The sequence below is a fragment of the Chiloscyllium plagiosum genome, chromosome 3, assembly GCF_004010195.1.
Source record: "Chiloscyllium plagiosum isolate BGI_BamShark_2017 chromosome 3, ASM401019v2, whole genome shotgun sequence".
NCBI classification, from domain to species: domain Eukaryota; kingdom Metazoa; phylum Chordata; class Chondrichthyes; order Orectolobiformes; family Hemiscylliidae; genus Chiloscyllium; species Chiloscyllium plagiosum.
Genome location: NC_057712.1, coordinates 92,386,562 through 92,405,799, shown reverse-complemented (window position 1 = coordinate 92,405,799; position 19,238 = coordinate 92,386,562). Strand labels below are relative to the sequence as shown.

Sequence of the window (19,238 nt, the reverse complement as noted above, 5' to 3'; positions counted from 1 at the left end):
CACTTGCTAAGGTCCAAAAGTCAAGTACACTGACTCAAAGTTAAAAATTAGCTTCATATAAAATCAGAACACATCAAACCAAACAAATCAGCTTGGGTTTTAAAAGTTGAAAGATTTCAGATGGAAGGAAAAAAGGAAATGCACACAACGCAAGATTTTTCTAATTTATTGTAGACTTTCACAAAAATGTACCTTTTCTTCTTGAAGTCTTTGCTTCCGTTTTTCTTCTACAGCTGCACGTCGCCTTTCCTCTTTTAGTCTCTGTTCTTCAATTTTCTTCTTGCGCTCCTCAAGTTGTTTTTCATAATGTTGTCTTGCTTTTTCCTCTTTCTCAAGCAATAGTTGGTCCCTTGCAGCTACATTAAAAAAAATTATAACTGAAGCGCAACAATTTGCTTCAAAATGAAATGAAACAAAATCTGCAAGTCACAAGATCTTTCCTTATTGAAATATTGCAATATTGAAAAAAGGAAACATTTAAAAGTAGTCCAGCAAATCTGAAATGCCAATAGATAATCTGTCTAGTATAGTCTTCAGTCATCAAATAGCGTGCATCCTAGAAAGCAAGCATTGCATGATAATTTTTTCAGTATGTGTTAATCAGAAATTTAGAGCGTGGATTGTTTGTACATATTAGATAATAAGGGCATATAAAGAGAGAGACAGTAGATTAATAATGGGGGACTTCAATCAATGTACATTGGAACAGTTACATTAGCAAAAGGTAGACACGTTGACATATTCAGACATTACATTTGGGACAGTTTTCTGGAACAAAATGTTATTGATCTAATCAGGGATCAGGGTATTTTGGATCTGGTGATGTGCAATGGGGCAAACTTAACAAATCAGGTCAAAGTAAAAGATCCCCTAGGAAGCAGTGACCATAACATGGCAGAATTCAGTTTGAGGGGGAAGAACTGGTGTTGAAAACAAATGCTCTACAGGTATTTACAAAGAAATGTGGGCAGAGCTCGCTGAAGTAGACAATGAAGGGCCCACTTAAGGTGCAGTGGGAGTGGCTTGAACCCATGGACCAAGAGGTATGGGTTCAAGCCCCACCTGTGTCATAGAGTCTGAACAGGTTAGATTAAAAAATGACAATTAAAGGAGGTTATTGCAAGTATTGTTGAGGAAAAATAGCAAATATTTTAAGAAAACAGTTTGTGGCTTTCAGGAAAGATATATGTAAGTGAGAAAGAAAGATTCTCGAAGTGGGATAAATCACCTTACCATTAACCAGGGAACTTAAGGAGAGTATCATTTTTTTAATTAAAAGTACAATGGGGTAATGACAAATGGAAAGATAGAGTATTGGGGAAATAAACTTTGAAGGTAACTTGCTATCCATCTTAATATTTCTTGCAAGAGCTTTTTTAAATACATAAAAATGAAGAGAGAGGCCAAAGTTAAAGAGATCTCTTAGAGAATAAGACTGGAGAAATAATAACAGGGAAACAGAAAATGGCTATAATATTGAATATAATAAATTTAAAATAGTGAGTGGAATTCTTTACCACAGGTGACGGTAGCTGCATGACCGTTAAGTATATTCAGGGCTAAGACCGAAATTTTGAATCACTAAGGGAAGCCAGGAAGTGGAATTGATGATCATCAGATCATTCATGATCTCACTGAATGGAAGAGCAGACTCTATGGCCTGAATGGCCTACTTCTACTCCTATATCCGATATTGTCATCATGCAGACAGCTTCCATTTAGGTGCATGCAGAGAGAAACACTTTAAATTCAGTACCCTTGCTCCCTTGTATCGCACATAAGTTTATGTAGTGGGGTGGGTTAGCTCAGTTGGCTAGACAGCTGGTTTGCAATGCCAATTGATGCCGAAAATGAGAGTTTAATGACCTCATTGGGTGAGTTTACTATAAAGCGTTCCCTTCCTCAACCTTTCCCATTGCCTGAGGTGTGGTGATCTTCAGGTTAAACTACCACCAGCCACCTCACTCTAACAAGAGAGAAGCTCTATGGTCTTCTGGGACTATGGCTTGCTTTTAAGTAGTTAAAATTCTCACTAGAAATTGTCCTGGACAATTTTCCCTCTCTTTGAAGGAGAATATTCTACTAAGTCATAGCTGGATATGAGAACACTAATTACTGCTAAGAGATACGTTGTCAAAACTTTCTCTCTTATACTCATCGAGACAATTTAAAAGAAGATCAATAAAGGGAAAGCAGGATTTATGACAATGAGAGAAGTGCTGATTGGCTGGCAAGTGGACTGTGATAGGTAGAGGCAGTTCCACAGAGAAGTTGATGATGACTGACAACTAACTGTCAGGCTTTCTGCAAATTTCAAGTTCATTTTAAATTTCAAAACAGTTCTTCTAAACTGCCCTGAGTGAAAGATGAAATATTTCAACCAAATAGGTCTTTTTCAGTAATACCAATTTTTGGACTACCAAACTATTTAATTATTCGCGAAGAAACAAATTCTAATGCTTCTTGTATTACACAATTGCAATGCTTCTGAATTCATCAAGACCTGCATTCTGCAATTGTATTTGAAAGTAATTTTTACTAAAACAAGATAGAACAACAGCATTCTTAAAGTGAAAAATTACTAATGATCCCATCATATCAAAACATGTGGAATTATTTAATCCTCAACGCCATTAAAAATTGCTATAGTCACCGAATCAAAGTTTTTAGGACAACCCAAGAAATATTTTCTGAAATTGTCAGTTCCAGCTGTCCGCTGCAGTGGTCGGTATATTGGGTCCAGGTCGATGTGCTTATTGATTGAATCTGTGGATGAGTGCCATGCCTCTAGGAATTCCCTGGCTGTTCTCTGTTTGGCTTGTCCTATAATAGTAGCTGAAAATGTGTTGCTGGAAAAGCGCAGGTCAGGCAGCATCCAGGGAACAGGAGCATCGACGTTTCAGGCATAAGCCCTTCTTCAGGGCTATAATAGTAGTGTTGTCCCAGTCAAACTCATGTTGCTTGTCATCGGAGTGTGTGGCTACTAAGGATAGCTGTACAAAATCCCATGCAAGGACTGCACAAAACACTACATAGGACAAACAGGAAGACAGCTAAAAATCCGCATCCATGAACACCAACTAGCCACGAAACGACATGACCAGCTATCCTTAGTAGCCACACACTCAGATGACAAGCAACATGAATTTGACTGGGACAACACTACTATTATAGGACAAGCCAAACAGAACAGCCAGGGAATTCCTAGAGGCATGGCACTCATCCACAGATTCAATCAATAAGCACATCGACCTGGACCCAATATACCGACCACTGCAGCGGACAGCTGGAACTGACAACCGGAAGCGGCAGATTCAAACCACTACAAATGCCAGAGGAAAGATCACAGAAGCACTGAGGCTCCCAAGCACTGAGGATGTCACCTAGACAGGGGACGAAACATCTGCAGCACTAATTCCCAGCTCGGCGAACAGAACCACAACAACGAGCACCCGAGCTACAAATCTTCTCTCAAACTTTGAATATGCTTCCTTCTTTTTCTTAAACAAACCTTCAATTTCTTTAGTCATTAGGCATTCCCTACACCTAGCAGCCTTTCCTTTCATCCGAACAAGAATTATACTGTCACTAAACTCTCATTATCTCATTTCTGAAGGCTTCTTATTTTCCAGCAGTCCTTTTACCTGCGAACATCTGCGCCCAGTCAACTTTTGAAAGTTCTTGCCTAAAGCTGTCAAAGTTAGCCTTCCTCCAATTTAAAACTTCAACTTTTAGATATGGTCTATCCTTTTCCATCACTATTTAAAAACCAATAGAATTATAGTCACTGACCCCAAAGTGCTCCCCCAGTAACATCCCAATCACCTGCCCTGCCTGATTTCCCAAGAGTAGGTCAAGTTTTGCACCTTCTCTGGTAGGTACATCCACATACTGAAACAGAAAATTGTCTTGTACACACAAATTCCTCTCCACCTAAATCCTCAACCTTGTGGCAGTCCCAGTCTATGTTTGGAAAGTTAAAATCCCCTACCATAACTACCCTATTATTCTTACAGATATCTGAGATCCCCTTATAAATCGGTTTCTCAATTTCCCTCTATTAGGGGGTCTATAATACAATCAACACCCTAGCAACTTCAGTTCCACCCAAATAACTTCCCTGGATGGATTTCCAAGAATATCCTCCCTCAGTACATCTGTAATGCTATCCCTTATCAAAAACGCTACTCCCCCTCCTCTCTTGCCTCTCTTTCTGTCCTTCCTATTGCATTTGTATCCTGGAACATCAAGCTACCAGTCCTGTCCATCTCTGAGCCATGTTTCTGTAATTGCTATGATATCCCAGTCCCATGTTCCTAACCAAGCCCTGAGTTCATCTGCCTTCCCTCTTAGGCCTCTTGCACGAAATAAATGCAGTTTAATTTATCAGTCCTACCTTGTTCTCTGCTTGGTCCCAGACAGTTTGGCCTCTTGCATTGAAATAAATGTAATTTAATTTATCAGTTCTACTTGTTCTCTGCTTGGTCCCAGACAGTTTGACTTGTTTCTTTTCTCAACTGTACCAGTCTCAGATTGAGCTCTTTCCTCACTATCTCCCTGGATCCCACCAAACCCCTCCACGCCACCCCCCATCTTAATATTTTAAATCCCCAAGTAGCTCAAGCAAATCTCCCTGCCAATCTATTAGTCCCCTTCCAATTCAGTGCAATCCATCCTTCTTGTACAGGTCACTTCTACCCCAGAAGAGATTCCAAGGATTCAAAAATGTGAATCTTCTCCTATAAACCAGCTCCTCAGCCATGCATTCATCTGCTCTATCCTCCTATTCCTACCCTCACTAGCTCATAGCACCAGGAGTAATCCAGATATCACTGCTCTCGAGGACCTTTTAGATTCACGCCTAAAATCTCTATATTCTCCCTTCAGAATGTCAACCTTTTCCATTCCTATGTCATTGGTGCCAATGTGTACAATGACCTCCTGCTGGTCTCTCCCCCTTGAGAACATTCTGCACAGTCTCAGACATCCTTGATCCTGGCACCAGGAAGGCAACACCATTCTGATTTTTCACTGTTGGCCACAGAAACCTCTGTCAGTGCCCGAACGAAAGAATCCCCTAACACAACTGATCTCTTGGAACCCGACATACTCCTCATTGCATTAGAGCCAGTCTTTATACTAGAAACTTGGCTGCTCTTGCTACATGCCCCTGAGAATCCATTGCCCCCTACATTTTCCAAAATAGCATACTTGTTTGAAATGGGGATAGCCACAGAAGACTCCTGCACTATTTGCCTAACTCTCTTACCTTTCCTGGAGTTAACCCATCTATGTGAGTATCTGCAACAATTTTTCCCTTCCTGTAAGTGCCATCCATCACATCCCCTTGCTCTTGTAAATTCCTCATTGCCTCGAACTCTCTCTAATAGATCACTTCGATCTGATAGGATTTGCAATCAACAGCATATATTGCAGATATAATCCTCTGTAACATGGAAACTCCCCCTAAGTTCCCACATCCGACATTCTCAATAATGCACCTTTAAAGTTTATCAATGATTAATCTCAAGTTAAACCGCCTATAGCTTCCTATCTTCCACCTCCCTCTTTTCTTAAACAGGGGTGTTACATTAGTTATTTTCCAGTCATCCGACACTCTTCCAGACTAGAGACTCCTGAAAGGTCACCAATTCGTCTACAATCTCCTCAGCTATCTCCTTCAAAGCTCCATGACGTAGTTCATCTGGTTCAGGTGATTTGCCCACCTTCAGAACCTTCAGTTTCCTCAGCATCATTTTCTGAGTGATAGCCTCTACACTCCCCTCTGACCCAACCCTCAAAATTTTGGTTTGCTGCTGGTGTCTGCCACTGTGAAAACTGATGCAAAGTACCGATTTAATTCATCCACCTTTTTTTGTTCTCCGTTATTAATTCTCCAACATTGTTTTCCAACAGTCCAGTATTGACCCTCGCCTCTCTCTTACCTTTGATTCATCTACAAAACATTCTTGCGATTTTAATATTACTAGTTAGCTTACACATTTCACCTTCTCCCCGCATTCCTTTTTTTTAGATATTGTCTGCTGGTTTTTAAAAAGAGGTCACAGTCCTCTGGCTTCCCACTAATCTTCACCACATTGTGTGATTTTTCTTTTGCTTCTCATGATGTCCCTGACTTGTTATGTCAGCCATGGCTACTTTGTTCTCCCCTTAGTACCTTTATTCTTCCTTGGGATGAATTTCTGCAGTGCTGTGTGAATTTCCCAGAAACTCCTGCCGTTGCTGCTGCACACAATCTTGCCTTGGTTCCCTTCCAATCAGCTATGGACAGCATCTCTCTCATGTCTGTAGTTACTTTTACTCAAATGTTACACCTGATTCCAGCTTCTCCCTCTCAAACTACAGGGTGAATCCTATCATATTACGGACACTGCCCATTATGGGCTCCTTGACATTCACTTCCCTAATCAAATCTGTCTCATTTCATATCATCAACCAATTGTCCAATCCCTAGCAAGCTCAATCACAAGCTGCTCCAAAAAGACCATCATAGAGACATTCCACATATTCTTTCTTTGGAATCCACTACCAATCCGAATTTCCCCACCCCATCTACATATTGAAGTCCCCATGATTATTGTAAAGTGCCTTTCTTACATGGTTTTTCTACATTTATTTTCTTCCCCACATTCTGACTGTTGATAGGTGACCTGTAAACAACTCCCCCTCCTCCAGAAAGCACATGCCCTGTGACCAACTACTTCAACTCTCCCTCCCCCATGAAGATCCAAATTCTTGGCCTCCTCCACTGCCTAATCCAAGCCACCCGGAGGAAGATCATCTCCTCTGTCTTAGGACCATCCAACCACATAGCATCAACATAGATTTTACCATTTCCCTCCTCTCCCCTCCCCCACCTCATCCCACATCCAACCCTCCAACTTGGCAATGCCCTCTTGAACTGTCCTACTTGACAATCTTCCTTCCCACCTATCATCCACCAACTCCATCTACCTATTGCAGGAGAATCGGATGCTGCCTGGCCTGCTGTGCTTTTCCAGTGAAACACCTGGACTCTGATCTCGAACATCTACAGTACTCACGTTCTCCATCTCCCTTTTGCCTTCCCAGCAACTTTCCCCTATTTACCCCTCAGCCCCCCTTCACCACCACCCCCACCATCTCTCCCCCCCACACACACACACCCAATGAAGGGCTTATGCCCAAAATATCTATTTCTCCTACTCCTTGGATGCTGCCTGACCTGCTTGTGCTTTTCCAGCACCACACTCTACTCTGATCTCCAGCATCTTGAGCCCTCAATTTCTCCATAATTTTCCATGCAACTTAACCCACCCAATCACTACTTAGTTTGAAGCCTATCCACAGCTCTAGTTACGTAATTTGCTGAAACTCTAGTCCCAGCATAGTTCATATGGAGCCCATCCCTTTGGAACAGCTCTCTCCTTCCCAAGTATTAGCACCAATGTCCCATGAAGCAGTTTCTCCTGCACCAATCTTTGAGTCGTATGTTTGCCTCTTTCATCTTATTAGCACTGGGCCAGGCATTAACCCGGAGCTTATCACCTTTTCGGTTCTGATTTATAATTGAGCCCCTACCTGCTCATGTCCTCTTAGCAGCCCCCCCTTTCTTCTTTCTACCTATATTGTTGGTACCTACTTGAACTAAGACACTCACACTCCAAATTCCAATGTGATATACTGAATCTGGACATCATGCAGGCAACTCAAGTTTCAGGACTTTTCATCCTGGCCACAGAACAGTGTTTAATCCCCTAATTACACTATCCTAACTACAACTATACTTCTCTTTTCTCCCCCTCTTGAATGGCTCCCTGTTCTACAGTGCTATAGTCAGTTTGCTCATCCTCCCTATAGTCCTCACTTCCCTTACACAGGAAGCATGAATCTCAAATCTGTTACACAAGCTCCTTTATCACTACTTCCTGGATCATTCTGCCTGCTTCACTCATCACCCCTTCTGTCCCTAACCACTGACCGAATCTGAAGTAGTTCATGTAAAAGATATGACTACTTCCTCAAAACAGCATCCAGGTAACTGAACAAGGGTCACTAGACCTGAAACATTAACTCTCCACAGATACAGCCAGACCTAATCCTTTGTAGAAATTTCTGCTTTTGATCCAAGTAAACTTACCCATTCTTTTTGAACAGGTCCCACCAACCCTGGATGAGATCCCAATGATTCAGATATCTGAAACTCTCCTACACTAGCTCTTTCGCCACACATTCAGCTATACTATCTTCCTTTACCTGCCGTCACTAACACGATATGGAGTAATCCCTAGAGGTCCTGCATTTCAACTTTGACCCAATTTCTTAAACCCCTGTTGCAGGACCTCATCATCCTTTCTGTCTGTCATTAGTTCCAAAATGGACTATGACCCCTGGCTGTCTACCCTCCCTATCATATCGCCCTGTGCCAGCTCAGATATCCTTGACCCTGGAGTTGAGGCAAATACCATCCTAGTGTCTTACTTGTGGCCAAAGAAATAGATCTGTGCCCCTAAGTATAGAGTCCTCAACTAACACTGTTAGTCTGCACTTTGACCCTCCTTGCCTGAACAACAGAGTAAGCCATGATGCCACTTTTCACACTACTGTTGCTGCCATCCTTTGATATATAATAACCCTACTCATGCCAACAATACCAAATCGCATACTTGTTTGAATGGGGAAGGGCCACAGGGGTTGCCTGGATTGAATACTTGCCAGGAAGGCAGTCACCCATTTATCTGCCTCAACTTTGGTGTGACCACATCCCTGAAACTCAGATATGACACTTTTCAACATGTGAATGCTCCTGAGTCAAACTGCCACTCCAACCGATAAATGGGTGTCTCTACTTCTGAGCCAAAAAGTCTATTTGAGTCCCACTTGTCAGAGTGGTTTGAATATGATGATTAAAAATATAATATAATCCATATGCCCAATAAACCTGGAAAATATTTCAAATGTTAAAAAACAAAATCAAGTGTACATATTTTCTTACCTTGCTGCCTTTGTCGTACCTCCCTACGTTCCTTTGCGAGTCTTTGCTTGTCATCAACACGAAGCACAGAAAAATCTGTAAACCAAGTAATATTTTTATTCCAGATGTAAATTTGAGTTCAGTGAAAATTAATTTTGTTTATTCAAAGTTTTTTTTGTAACAAATAAATAGCTGAAAATAAATTCTAATGGCAGATTTAATATATTATTTGAGAAGGATATGAGGACATGCAGGGAATCAAATCTGCGCTTGCTTTTAAATTCTATCCTCTATTCACTTTCTATCATTTTCAATATTTCTCACCACAAGCAAACATACAAGTTCTTTTAAAATAAATTTGCTTATTGTCAATGAATGCCAGATTCTAACCATCCTCTGCACAAAAATCTTCTTATAAATTTTCTTTTTGTATATTTTACTATATATAGTGCACTCCAGAGATTGATATTGGGGCAATCATTCCTTTTAACTGATTTTCACATCTCAGGACTTTGGATCAAGGATTTAAAAGGGACCCAAGAGGCAACTTTTTCACATAGAGGGTGAGGCATATATAGAATGAGCTGCCAGAGGAAGTGGAGGAGGCTGGTACAATTGCAACATTTAAAAAGGCATCTGGATGGGTTTACGCTTAGGAAGGGTTTGGAGGAATGTGGGCCAAGTGCTGGCAAATGGGACTAGATCAGGTTAGGATATCTGGTCGGTATAGAGGAGTTGGACTGAAGGATCTGTTTCTGTGCTGTACATCTCTATGACTATGTTACTGCTCCTTTTCCTGGCACCCGAGAAACACACAACTCCTCACACCAGTGAGGTTTTCACGACTAATGCATTTCTATAGCTAAAACTTAAGAGTGTATTGTTCAAAGACTATATCTAAGTTAGATGGGGTCACAGTGTAGATTTGAAAGTTTGGTTCATGTCAGAATTCAGTGCATACTGGGAAGAGATCTTCTATTTTTAAACCTTTATCATTTTTCTCCAGCAGATGAGTTTTCTCTTTTTGTTTTTAAGATTGTGAAGTGCACATTTCTATTAACTTATTCATCTATTACCTTGAGGCTGTTTTTGTTAGAGAAGGTTCAGAGGTGACTTAATTGAGACATAAAAGATGATCAAAGTTAGATAGGGTGGACAGTGAGAGCCTTTTTCCTTGGATGGTGATGGCTAGCATGAGAGACAGCTTTAAATTGAGGGCTGACAGATAGAGGACAGACGTCAGAGGTAGTTTCTTTACTCAGAGCAGTATGGGCATGCAACACTGCCTGTAATAGTAGTAGACTCGCCAACATTAAGGGCATTTAAATGGGCATTGGATAACCATATGGATGAAAATGGAATAGTGTGGGTTAGATGGGCTTCTGATTGGTTTCACAGGTTGGTGCAATATTAAGGGCTGAAGGGCCTGTTCTGCATTCTCTGTTCTACATTCTCTGTCATGTAATGGACTAACAAATGTGCAAATTAAATAAGTAAATTCAGTAAGGTATATCAGTTCAAGTAAAGGGTTTTGGGAATTGGAAAGTTATTTTTAATAAACAGCAAGAGCAGGACTACTTTAACCTCAAGAATTATTATCCCATGCATTGAGAAATTCAGATGGTTACCATTTTGCAACAAGAGTCTTCAATTGCAGCTGATTGAGCTCAGTTTCAGAGCTTCAACAGCAGCTGTCATCTCTGGTGCAACTGTGAAGCTGGGTGGTCAGCATGTTTGATACATTGGTTGCATCACAGCTCAAAAGTATGCAGACAGAGATGGAATTGGTGATCAAGGTGTCAAAGCAGCAGGTAGGCAGTTCAAAAGTTTAGAATGCAAGCTAATTTCCAACCAGTATTCAGTTCTAAGTATTTGAGTGATGGTTCATCCAGGGTGTGCAGCCAGAGGCTGATTCATCGCATTTTAACTGGCTCGGCTAAATAAGGATGAAAGGAGAAACCAGAATGAGAGGTCATTTGTTTCTGCAGCCGCAATGATGATTTCAGGAGTTGTGTTGCCTCCTTGCTGGTAGGGCAATAAGGTGCAGCAGTATTTTCGGGGGAGTTTTGAACAGCCAGCGTTTTGGTTCTCATTGGATCCAATCAAGAGCCAGAAAGCAGGATATTATCCTATAGTCAGGATTTAAGGAACTAGACAGCAAATTAACAGGGCTGAAAATGTGTTGCTGGAGAAGCGCAGGTCAGGCATCATCCAGGGAACAGGAGAATCGACATTTCAGGCATAAGCCCTTCTTCAGGAATGAGGAAAGTTGGTCCAGCAGGCTAAGATAAAAGATAGGGAGGAGGGACTTGGTGGAGGGGCGTCGGAAATGTGATAGGTGAAACGAGGTCAAGGTGAGGGTGATAGGACAGATTGGGGTGGGGGCGGAGAGGTCGGGAAGAAGATTGCAGGTTAGGAAGGCGGTGCTGAATTTGATGGATTTGACTGAGACAGGCTGGGGGGAGGGGAAATGAGGAAACTTGTGAAATCCGAGTTCATCCCTTGTGGTTGGAGGGTTCCTAGCTGGAAGATGAGGCGTTCTTCCTCCAATCGTCGTTTCGCTGTGGTCTGACGATGGAGGGGTCCAAAGACCTGCATATCCTTGGTGGAGTGGGAGGGGGAATTGAAATGTTGAGAGTGTTGAGCCACGGGGTGGTTGGTCCGGGTGTCCCAGAGGTGTTCTCTGAAACGCTCCGCAAGAAGGCAGCCTGTCTCCCCAATATAAAGGAGGCCACATCGGGTGCAGAGGATGCAATAGATGGTGTGTGGAGGTGCAGGTGAATCTGTGGCGGATATGGAAGTTTCCTTTGGGGCATTGGAGGGAGGTGAGGGGGGAGGTGTGGGCGCAAGTCTTGCACCTCCTGCGGTTGCTTATGCCCGAAACGTCGATTCTCATGTTCCCTGGATGCTGCCTGACCTGCTGCGCTTCTCCAGCAACACATTTTCAGCTCTGATCTACAGCATCTGCAGATCTCACTTTCTCCAGCAAATTAACAGGGTTGTACTTGCACTAGAGGGGTTGCAGAGGAGATTCACCAGGATTTTACCTGGGATAGAGAAGTTTAGCTATGAGAGAGGCTGGATAAACTCAGGTTGTTTTCTATGGAGCAGAGATGGCCAAGAAGGGAACTAATTAAGGTATATGAGGGGCTTGGATAGGATAGAAAGCAGCTTTTCCATTTAGTTGAAGGGTCAATGACAATACTGTTGATTTTGATATAATGTTATAGTTCCATTCTTGCGAGTTCTCGCATTGCGAGAAAATCATGTAATAGCTGCCCCATTTAAACTAAATGGGGCCAGAATAGTGTTATAGCCAACATAGGTAAGGAACATTTGTGTTCTACAAATAACAGTCTAAATCTATCAATTGCATTTAAGTCAAATTGCGTTGTAGCAGAACCAACTGTAGTACATAATTTTAAGATGAAAGACAGGAGATTTAGAGGGGCTTTGAGGGAAAAATCATCCAGGTGGTGGTGGTAATTTAGAATGCCTGGTTTGGGACAGGAGGCAGGAAACCTCAGCCTTTGAAAAGCACTTGGATGAGCACTTAAATTGTCACAGCATTCAAAGCTAAGGGTCAAGTGCTGGAAAGTGGGATGAGTGTAGACTTTTTTTTCTCCCTCATTACAGACTCAATGGACTTAGGGCCTCTTTGTACTACATCTTTGTATGATAAAAGCAGATGAATGCGTGGAAGGACAGCTGTTCCAAGTGGGAAGGCTTTAGATTAGATTACTTACAGTGTGGAAACAGGCCCTTCGGCCCAACAAATCCACACCGACCCGCCGAAGCGCAACCCACCTTTAGATTCTTGAGATATTGGGACTGGCCCTAGGATAGACAGGAGCTGAACAGACTGAACTTGATTAGAACCAAGACTGATTTTCTTGTAGGACATTTTAGTAGTGCTGTTGCTGAGGTTAAAACTAATTTGGCAGGGCGTAGGAACAAAGGTAGATTCAGTTGGGAGAAATCAAATTAAAATGGCGGACAAAATTAACACAAGGGTTTTGAAAGCAGAGAAAACAGTTAGAAAATGAAAAAAAATCTGACAGTGTTCAAGATTATCTGCTTTACTGCAATGAGAACTGCAAGTAAAGCAGAAACTAAGGGCATGGAGAAGTAAGACTAGATGAGATTATAGCCATTATAGAAATGTGACCTGAGAGGGGACAGGAATGGCAGGGTTATGACATCATTGCTGATTGCAGGGCTTTCAGACAGGATAGAAAAGGAGTTAGAGGGGGGAATTGGGGATGGGGTGATAATGCTTAAGGTTTGTTCCAATTTTTTTGGGGCCCACATGTAGCAAGCCCAACAGGAAAGATCAGAATTCTGGATTTAATTTTAGGAGATTAGGCTGAGCAGGTGGAAGGAATAGCAGTGGGAAAGTATTTTGATGGTAGTGGTGATTAAGGATAACACAATAGAGTCAGAGTTCCCAACTGAGTTAAGGCCAATTTTATTAAGCTAAGAAGCAAAAGTGAACTGGAAATAGATATTTGAAGGCAAACCAGTGTCAGAGCAATGGGAGGCATTCAAAGACATAATTGAAGGAATTCGAAGCAAACATGTTCTCAACACTGAACAAGGGTGCAATGGCCAAATCTAAATGATTAAATTTACAGACAATTAAGAAATTGGTCACACAGTTGACAGGGAGAATAAAAGTGGTGGACATCAGGAAAATATTAATGGTCAGGTGGGGGACAAAGAAAAGTGGCAAATGGAATTTAACTCCTTGGAGTTAAACTAAAGCAAAGGAATAACCGCGTCCTGGGAGTGTGTCATCTTGGAATGCAAATCCACATATCCCTGAAGGTAGGAGACAGACTAAAAATGGTAGTTAAGACAGCATATGATATCCTCTCTAACTTTAGAGAAGTCATAGAATGCAAGAGGGACATTATATTGAACTGTATATGTCATGAGTTGAGACACAACTTAAGTACCGTGGATAGCTTTGGTCACATCATTGCAGATATATTATTGCACTACAGAGGGTACAAACAGATTTATGAAGATGCAGCCAGAACTGGGAAAAGTGCAGATCTGAGGAATGGTTAGACAGACTTAAGTTTTTTTTTCAATAAAGCAAAAAAGGCCAAAGGAAATTTGATTGAGATAGACTAGATTGAGGTTCCTGAATAGAGTGGGTAGTACAGCTATTTATCTCAGTAGAAAAGTCAGGGTCCAGGGGACGTAGATTTAAAGTAGTTGGTAGGAAGACTAGATGGGAGATGAAGCAAGACTGAAAACGTGAACACATTTAACAGATTTCTGGAAATGCACCTGAGCACTACAGTCCAAATACTGGCAAGTGGAATTAGGCTGGGTGGCTAATTTATGGCTGTGATGGATACAATGGACAAAATGGTCTCTCTGTGACATAACCTAATGATTTTTGAAGTACACCTTTTGATTTCAATTCCTGTCACTTGTACTCAACTTATGGGCATTTAGCATATCAGACAGTATGAGGTCTCAATGAGATTCTTCTGGTATGTTTAACGAGTCGTCTTGTTTAAATATCCATCAATATACTTATTTTTCTTTTTTGCATAATAGTCTCTTTCAAAATGCAGCCTCTAAATCCAACCTTCTCCCACTTGCTACATAATGTTTCTCACTTCCTATTTTGGTAACTTCAACACTAATTCAGCAAGGTACACTTATGGCTATCCCCACTTCCAAAAATTGCCACAATATGCAAGTACTGGACAACACAAGTTTAAATCTTCCTTCTACTACAAGGAATGATCTCAATACACAAACACAGATAATTTCAGGTCAACTACACTTGGATGCTGAATTCCACTTGTTAAAAATAGTTTAGTCTCAAGTCCTATTAGAAAACTGGTGCAAAATATGGTGGTCAGTACAGATTCACTGAATTACATTTATTGAAGTAAAGACAATAATCAAATTATAAATTATCTATTCAGAGGTAGAACAATGTGAATGCAAGATTAGAAGGAAAACTCAGCCATAGGAAGGCATCCAGGGATATAATGTACATGTAAATGATGGATGGAAAATATACAGAATTTCCATAAGACAAAGATAATGAAGAAGCTTGCTCTTGACAGTTGGTAATTGGACATGGAAGAAAGTTCACCAAGACAACAAAAGGATTTAAGTGAACTGTCAACATTGCAGAAATACACTTCCATAAAAGTGACATTTTACCATCAGAAAAATAAAAAGTACAGAAAAAAACTTTATCTAAACCATACAGGAACCAGGCAACTCTCAAGCAGCACTGAAAAGGCAGTAATCAAAAATCATGCAAATTAGTTATTTGATGCATGAATTGCAAAACAAGGGTAACCAAAAAAAAAATGGCACCCACAATGGCTCCAAATTAATGGTGGAACTGAAAGTTTTAATTCTGATAAAGAACAGGTGTAACCAATGCAGAGTGCAAAATCAACAGGTAAAAGCCAAGTGGTAATCTTAGATGTACTGGCAAAATGTCTGGAAAAAAGTAAATATGGACAATGGTACCTTAATGACATGAACAGGGCAAGATCACACAGGATTCAGATTAGTACAGGCAGATTTTTAAAGAATCATCTTTATACTTTACAAGGGTTGGCGATTATATGGAGACTTGAAATTATTTAAAAAGGGAGCCAAAATAATTTTTTAAATACACACATATAAATGTCACTTTTGAAGTTTTGCTTCAGACATCTGAAATATCACTTACTGAAAAAAAAAGCACAAACTGTACATAATTTAAAACCACACACCTTGTTTGGTTCCAGAGTTCACACTTTGCCCAGTAGTCGAAATCGAGTGATTACTTAATTGGCCTTTTTGGTCCTCCACTTTCACATGTGCCTCAGCAGCTGGAGGAGTGAAACAATATATAAAACAAAAATCAATGTTGAAGTGCAGAACTTTGGAATAAAAAAGAAACGTGGTCCCTTAATTTACTGTATTAATTGGGGAAGCAGAGCAGTATAAATATAAATCTAAAATGAAAGAATGGAAGACTCAAAAGTCAGTGGCCTGCATTCAGCATCACAGTGAGGCAAACTGGAAAGAGTCAGCCATTCTACATAAAACAAGTGATACCACAAAGTCTGTAATTTCATCAGCTTGCATTGAAAAGAGGATTAGAAGAGGATGTGCCAGTTTATCAGGAATGAGCATTTGTTAAGTTTCTCAAGTTATAATACAGTTTATGTATTTGCTGACAAAGTAACTGCCATTCATAAAAACATAAGTGAAGAATAACTAAATTAAAATCTCATTAAGAATTTTGTAGAGGTGGTAAGCCAAAGCAACAGCATATGGGAGTTCAAGGATACCATTGTGATGCAGGGCAAACCTACCTACAAAAAGTGTTTGAAATTTGAAAGCTATGGCCCACAATTTGAACTACAAACTGAACTACAGACACTGCAACTTATCAGGAAGGAGGAGGAGGATTTTTTGGTACCAGGTGGCAGTTTGTGGTCAGGGACAAGATCCACTTACAGTAAACAAGCAAGACAGGTAAAGAGATTCAGAACACCAGTACAAGAGTGTCAGATGTGCAACTGTCCAACAGGCTTGAGGTTCTTTCAGCTGGTTTTGATAACCGGGGGCTATAGAAATGATAAACTATTCTTTGGTTGGGGGGTGGGGGTGGGGCGCACCCTGGGCAGTTACAATATGAGACGACTGAGTAAAGAGCACAAATCCGGACAGCTGTTTGCCCACTTCCAGAGTTCTGGATATCTCCTCTGGACAGGAGGACAACTTAGAGTGGGAGAGGGAGGATCCAGCTGTTGAAGTCCATGGCTGCACCTTTGGCAGAGGTAGAACTAGGAAAAAAGATTAGGAAGTTTAGGCACCAAAAGAAGCAGAAAATAAATCTATGGAATATTACCATTTATTTGCACTGAGCCATATACAAATTGGCATAGGGTAAACAAAGTTAGAGAAATGATAATGTGGCTGAAAGATTGGTGTGGAAGAAGTGGGTTCCAGTTTGTAGGTACCGGCACCAATACTGGTGAAAATGGGATGGTCTACTCCTGAATCGTACTGGGACTAGTATTCTTGCAATCCACATAACTAGGGAAGTGTGGGTTTTAAAAGAAATAGTGGGAACAAGGGCCACATTTGGGAGGTTGTGGTGAAACAAAGAGTGCAGAAAATGCGAGAGAAGAAATTAATGTGGAAAATAATAAACCTATTGACATGCAGAGAGAATACAGGGCTAAGAGCAAACCAGCAGATATGTTGAGAGATAATCAAAAGAAAAAAAACTTAGGGTGCTGGATTTGAAAATAGGTGAACTAGTAGCACAAACAGCGAGAAGTACAATCTAATGGCCGCTGCTGAGACGTGGCTGCAAGGTGACTTAAGGGTATGTGATATTTAGGAAGGACAAGCAGCTAGGAAAGGGTTGGGGAATGGCTCTGTTAATTAATAGTGACATTAGCACAATAGAGTGGCAGGATAACCTAAATTCAGGAAAACCAAAATACAGTACTAGTCTTGGTAGCAATGAGGAATAATACAAGGCAAGAGCTCTTTTGAGAGAGTCGTACACAAGCCCCCCTAACAGTAACCACACAGTAGGACAGGGTATCAAGAAAGAAATAATGGGAGTTTGTCAGAAGAGTACAGCTATTATCATGGTGGATTTTAACCTACATGTATACTAGAAAAAAAAAAATCAGATGAGGAAAAGGTAGTCTAGATGTGGAGTACATTGAATGTTTATGGGACAGCTTCTTAGACCAGCACGTTGCGGCATTAACAGCAGCGAACCGTACTAGACTTGGCTTTGAACAATGAGATATAATTAAGTATTGACTTCAGAATGAAAGCACCCCGGATGGCAGCAACCATATGACTGACATTTACATACATTTTATAATAGGGAAGTGTGGGTACAATTTTGAATGTAAACAAGGGCAATTGTGAGGACATAAAAACTGAGCTAGCAAAACTGAATTTAGGTTAAAGGATAGATGGGTCAATACAGCAAACACTTAAGAGGGACATTCCAGAACACACACACACAATAGATATATTCTAATAAATAAGAAAATTCCAAGGAAAGGTATACCATCTGTGGTTAACTTTAAAAAAGGCAATCATATTAAATCTAAAGAAAACGACTTTGCACAGATGGTTGGCAGATCAGAAGAATGGAAGAAATGATACAAAAATTAATAAAAAAGATTAAGGAGGAAAATAAAAGTTATCCTAACTTTTTATATCTTTGGCAAAGTTGCTTCAGGTATTTTTAAACAGTTAACAAAGTGTTGATCCAATAGAAAAGAAGTTTGGGAATTATTAATAGAAGATTGCAACAAAATGGCTGTTCAATTTTTCTGCTATCTTCTCTAGAGGACATACAAGTAGCATCCTGGAAATATAAATCAGGGATAGGTAGTGAGGAAGTCAAGACAACTACAATTACTAGGGAAAGAGGAAGTAATTTATTGGAATTGAAAGTTGACAAATCTCCAAATCATTAGATTTCATTGTAGGATCTCTGAAGTAGTAATCAGAGAGAGTGTTGTGTGTTGGATTTAATTTTTCAAAACTTCTGATTCAAGGATGGTCCCTTTAGACGAGAAAAATACAAATGTAACTCCTTTATTCAAAAAGGGTGACAGAAAGCAGTAAACTATAGGCTAGTTAGTTTAATATCTGTCATAGGAAAAATGAGAGAAGCCATTAAAGAAATTATAATGGCTCACTTGGATACGTTGAAGGTAAATGCGGCAGAGTCAACATGGTTTTGTCAAAGGTAAGCCATATTTAACTAATTGTTAGGGGGAAATTTGGGTTGACATGAGTAAACCGATAAATCCACATAAATTTCAATCTGGGATTAGAATGAAGTAGAATGTTATAGTTAGCTTAATAAGCTAATACAAATCATAAGATTTAACAAAGCAGTCGTCAGGTTAAAAAAGAAAATTTAAACTGCATAAACATGTTCTGATGCTGTGAAAATGAATATGGCTGAACCAACATTAATCCTGAGGCCTTATCTGTAAGTGGAATCTCAGGATGACTTCATATCACACCAAGAAAGTAGTAATAGGATTTAGACAAGGATCATAGGTTCAAAGAGGTAGGTGGCAACTGGGAAGTTGGTGAGTGGTGAGACCAGGTGCAGCAGGCAACTTGTAATTTTTGGAAAATGGAAAAACAGTGTTGTTGAAAACATACCATTTCAGAACTCAAGTAATGTATTCACTCACTGGGTTAGAGGGCAACTTTAGAATCTTTCCTAAGG

At 40.4% G+C, this 19,238-nt stretch overlaps 1 protein-coding gene across 6 annotated transcripts in view; it reads right to left on the bottom strand.

Annotated features, from left to right (window-relative positions):
• The window catches only part of LOC122547353 (ensconsin-like), a 146,357-nt gene that overhangs the window by 60,515 nt on the left and 66,604 nt on the right, over positions 1–19,238 (bottom strand). For all 6 annotated transcript variants that reach the window (XM_043685998.1, XM_043686012.1, XM_043685988.1 and 3 more), the window contains exons 2-4: positions 15,736–15,834; positions 8,996–9,070; positions 193–356 (exon numbers count right to left, since the gene is read on the bottom strand). In XM_043685998.1, coding sequence (XP_043541933.1) covers positions 193–356; positions 8,996–9,070; positions 15,736–15,834 — 338 coding nt within the window. The remainder of the gene's footprint in view (positions 1–192; positions 357–8,995; positions 9,071–15,735; positions 15,835–19,238) is intronic.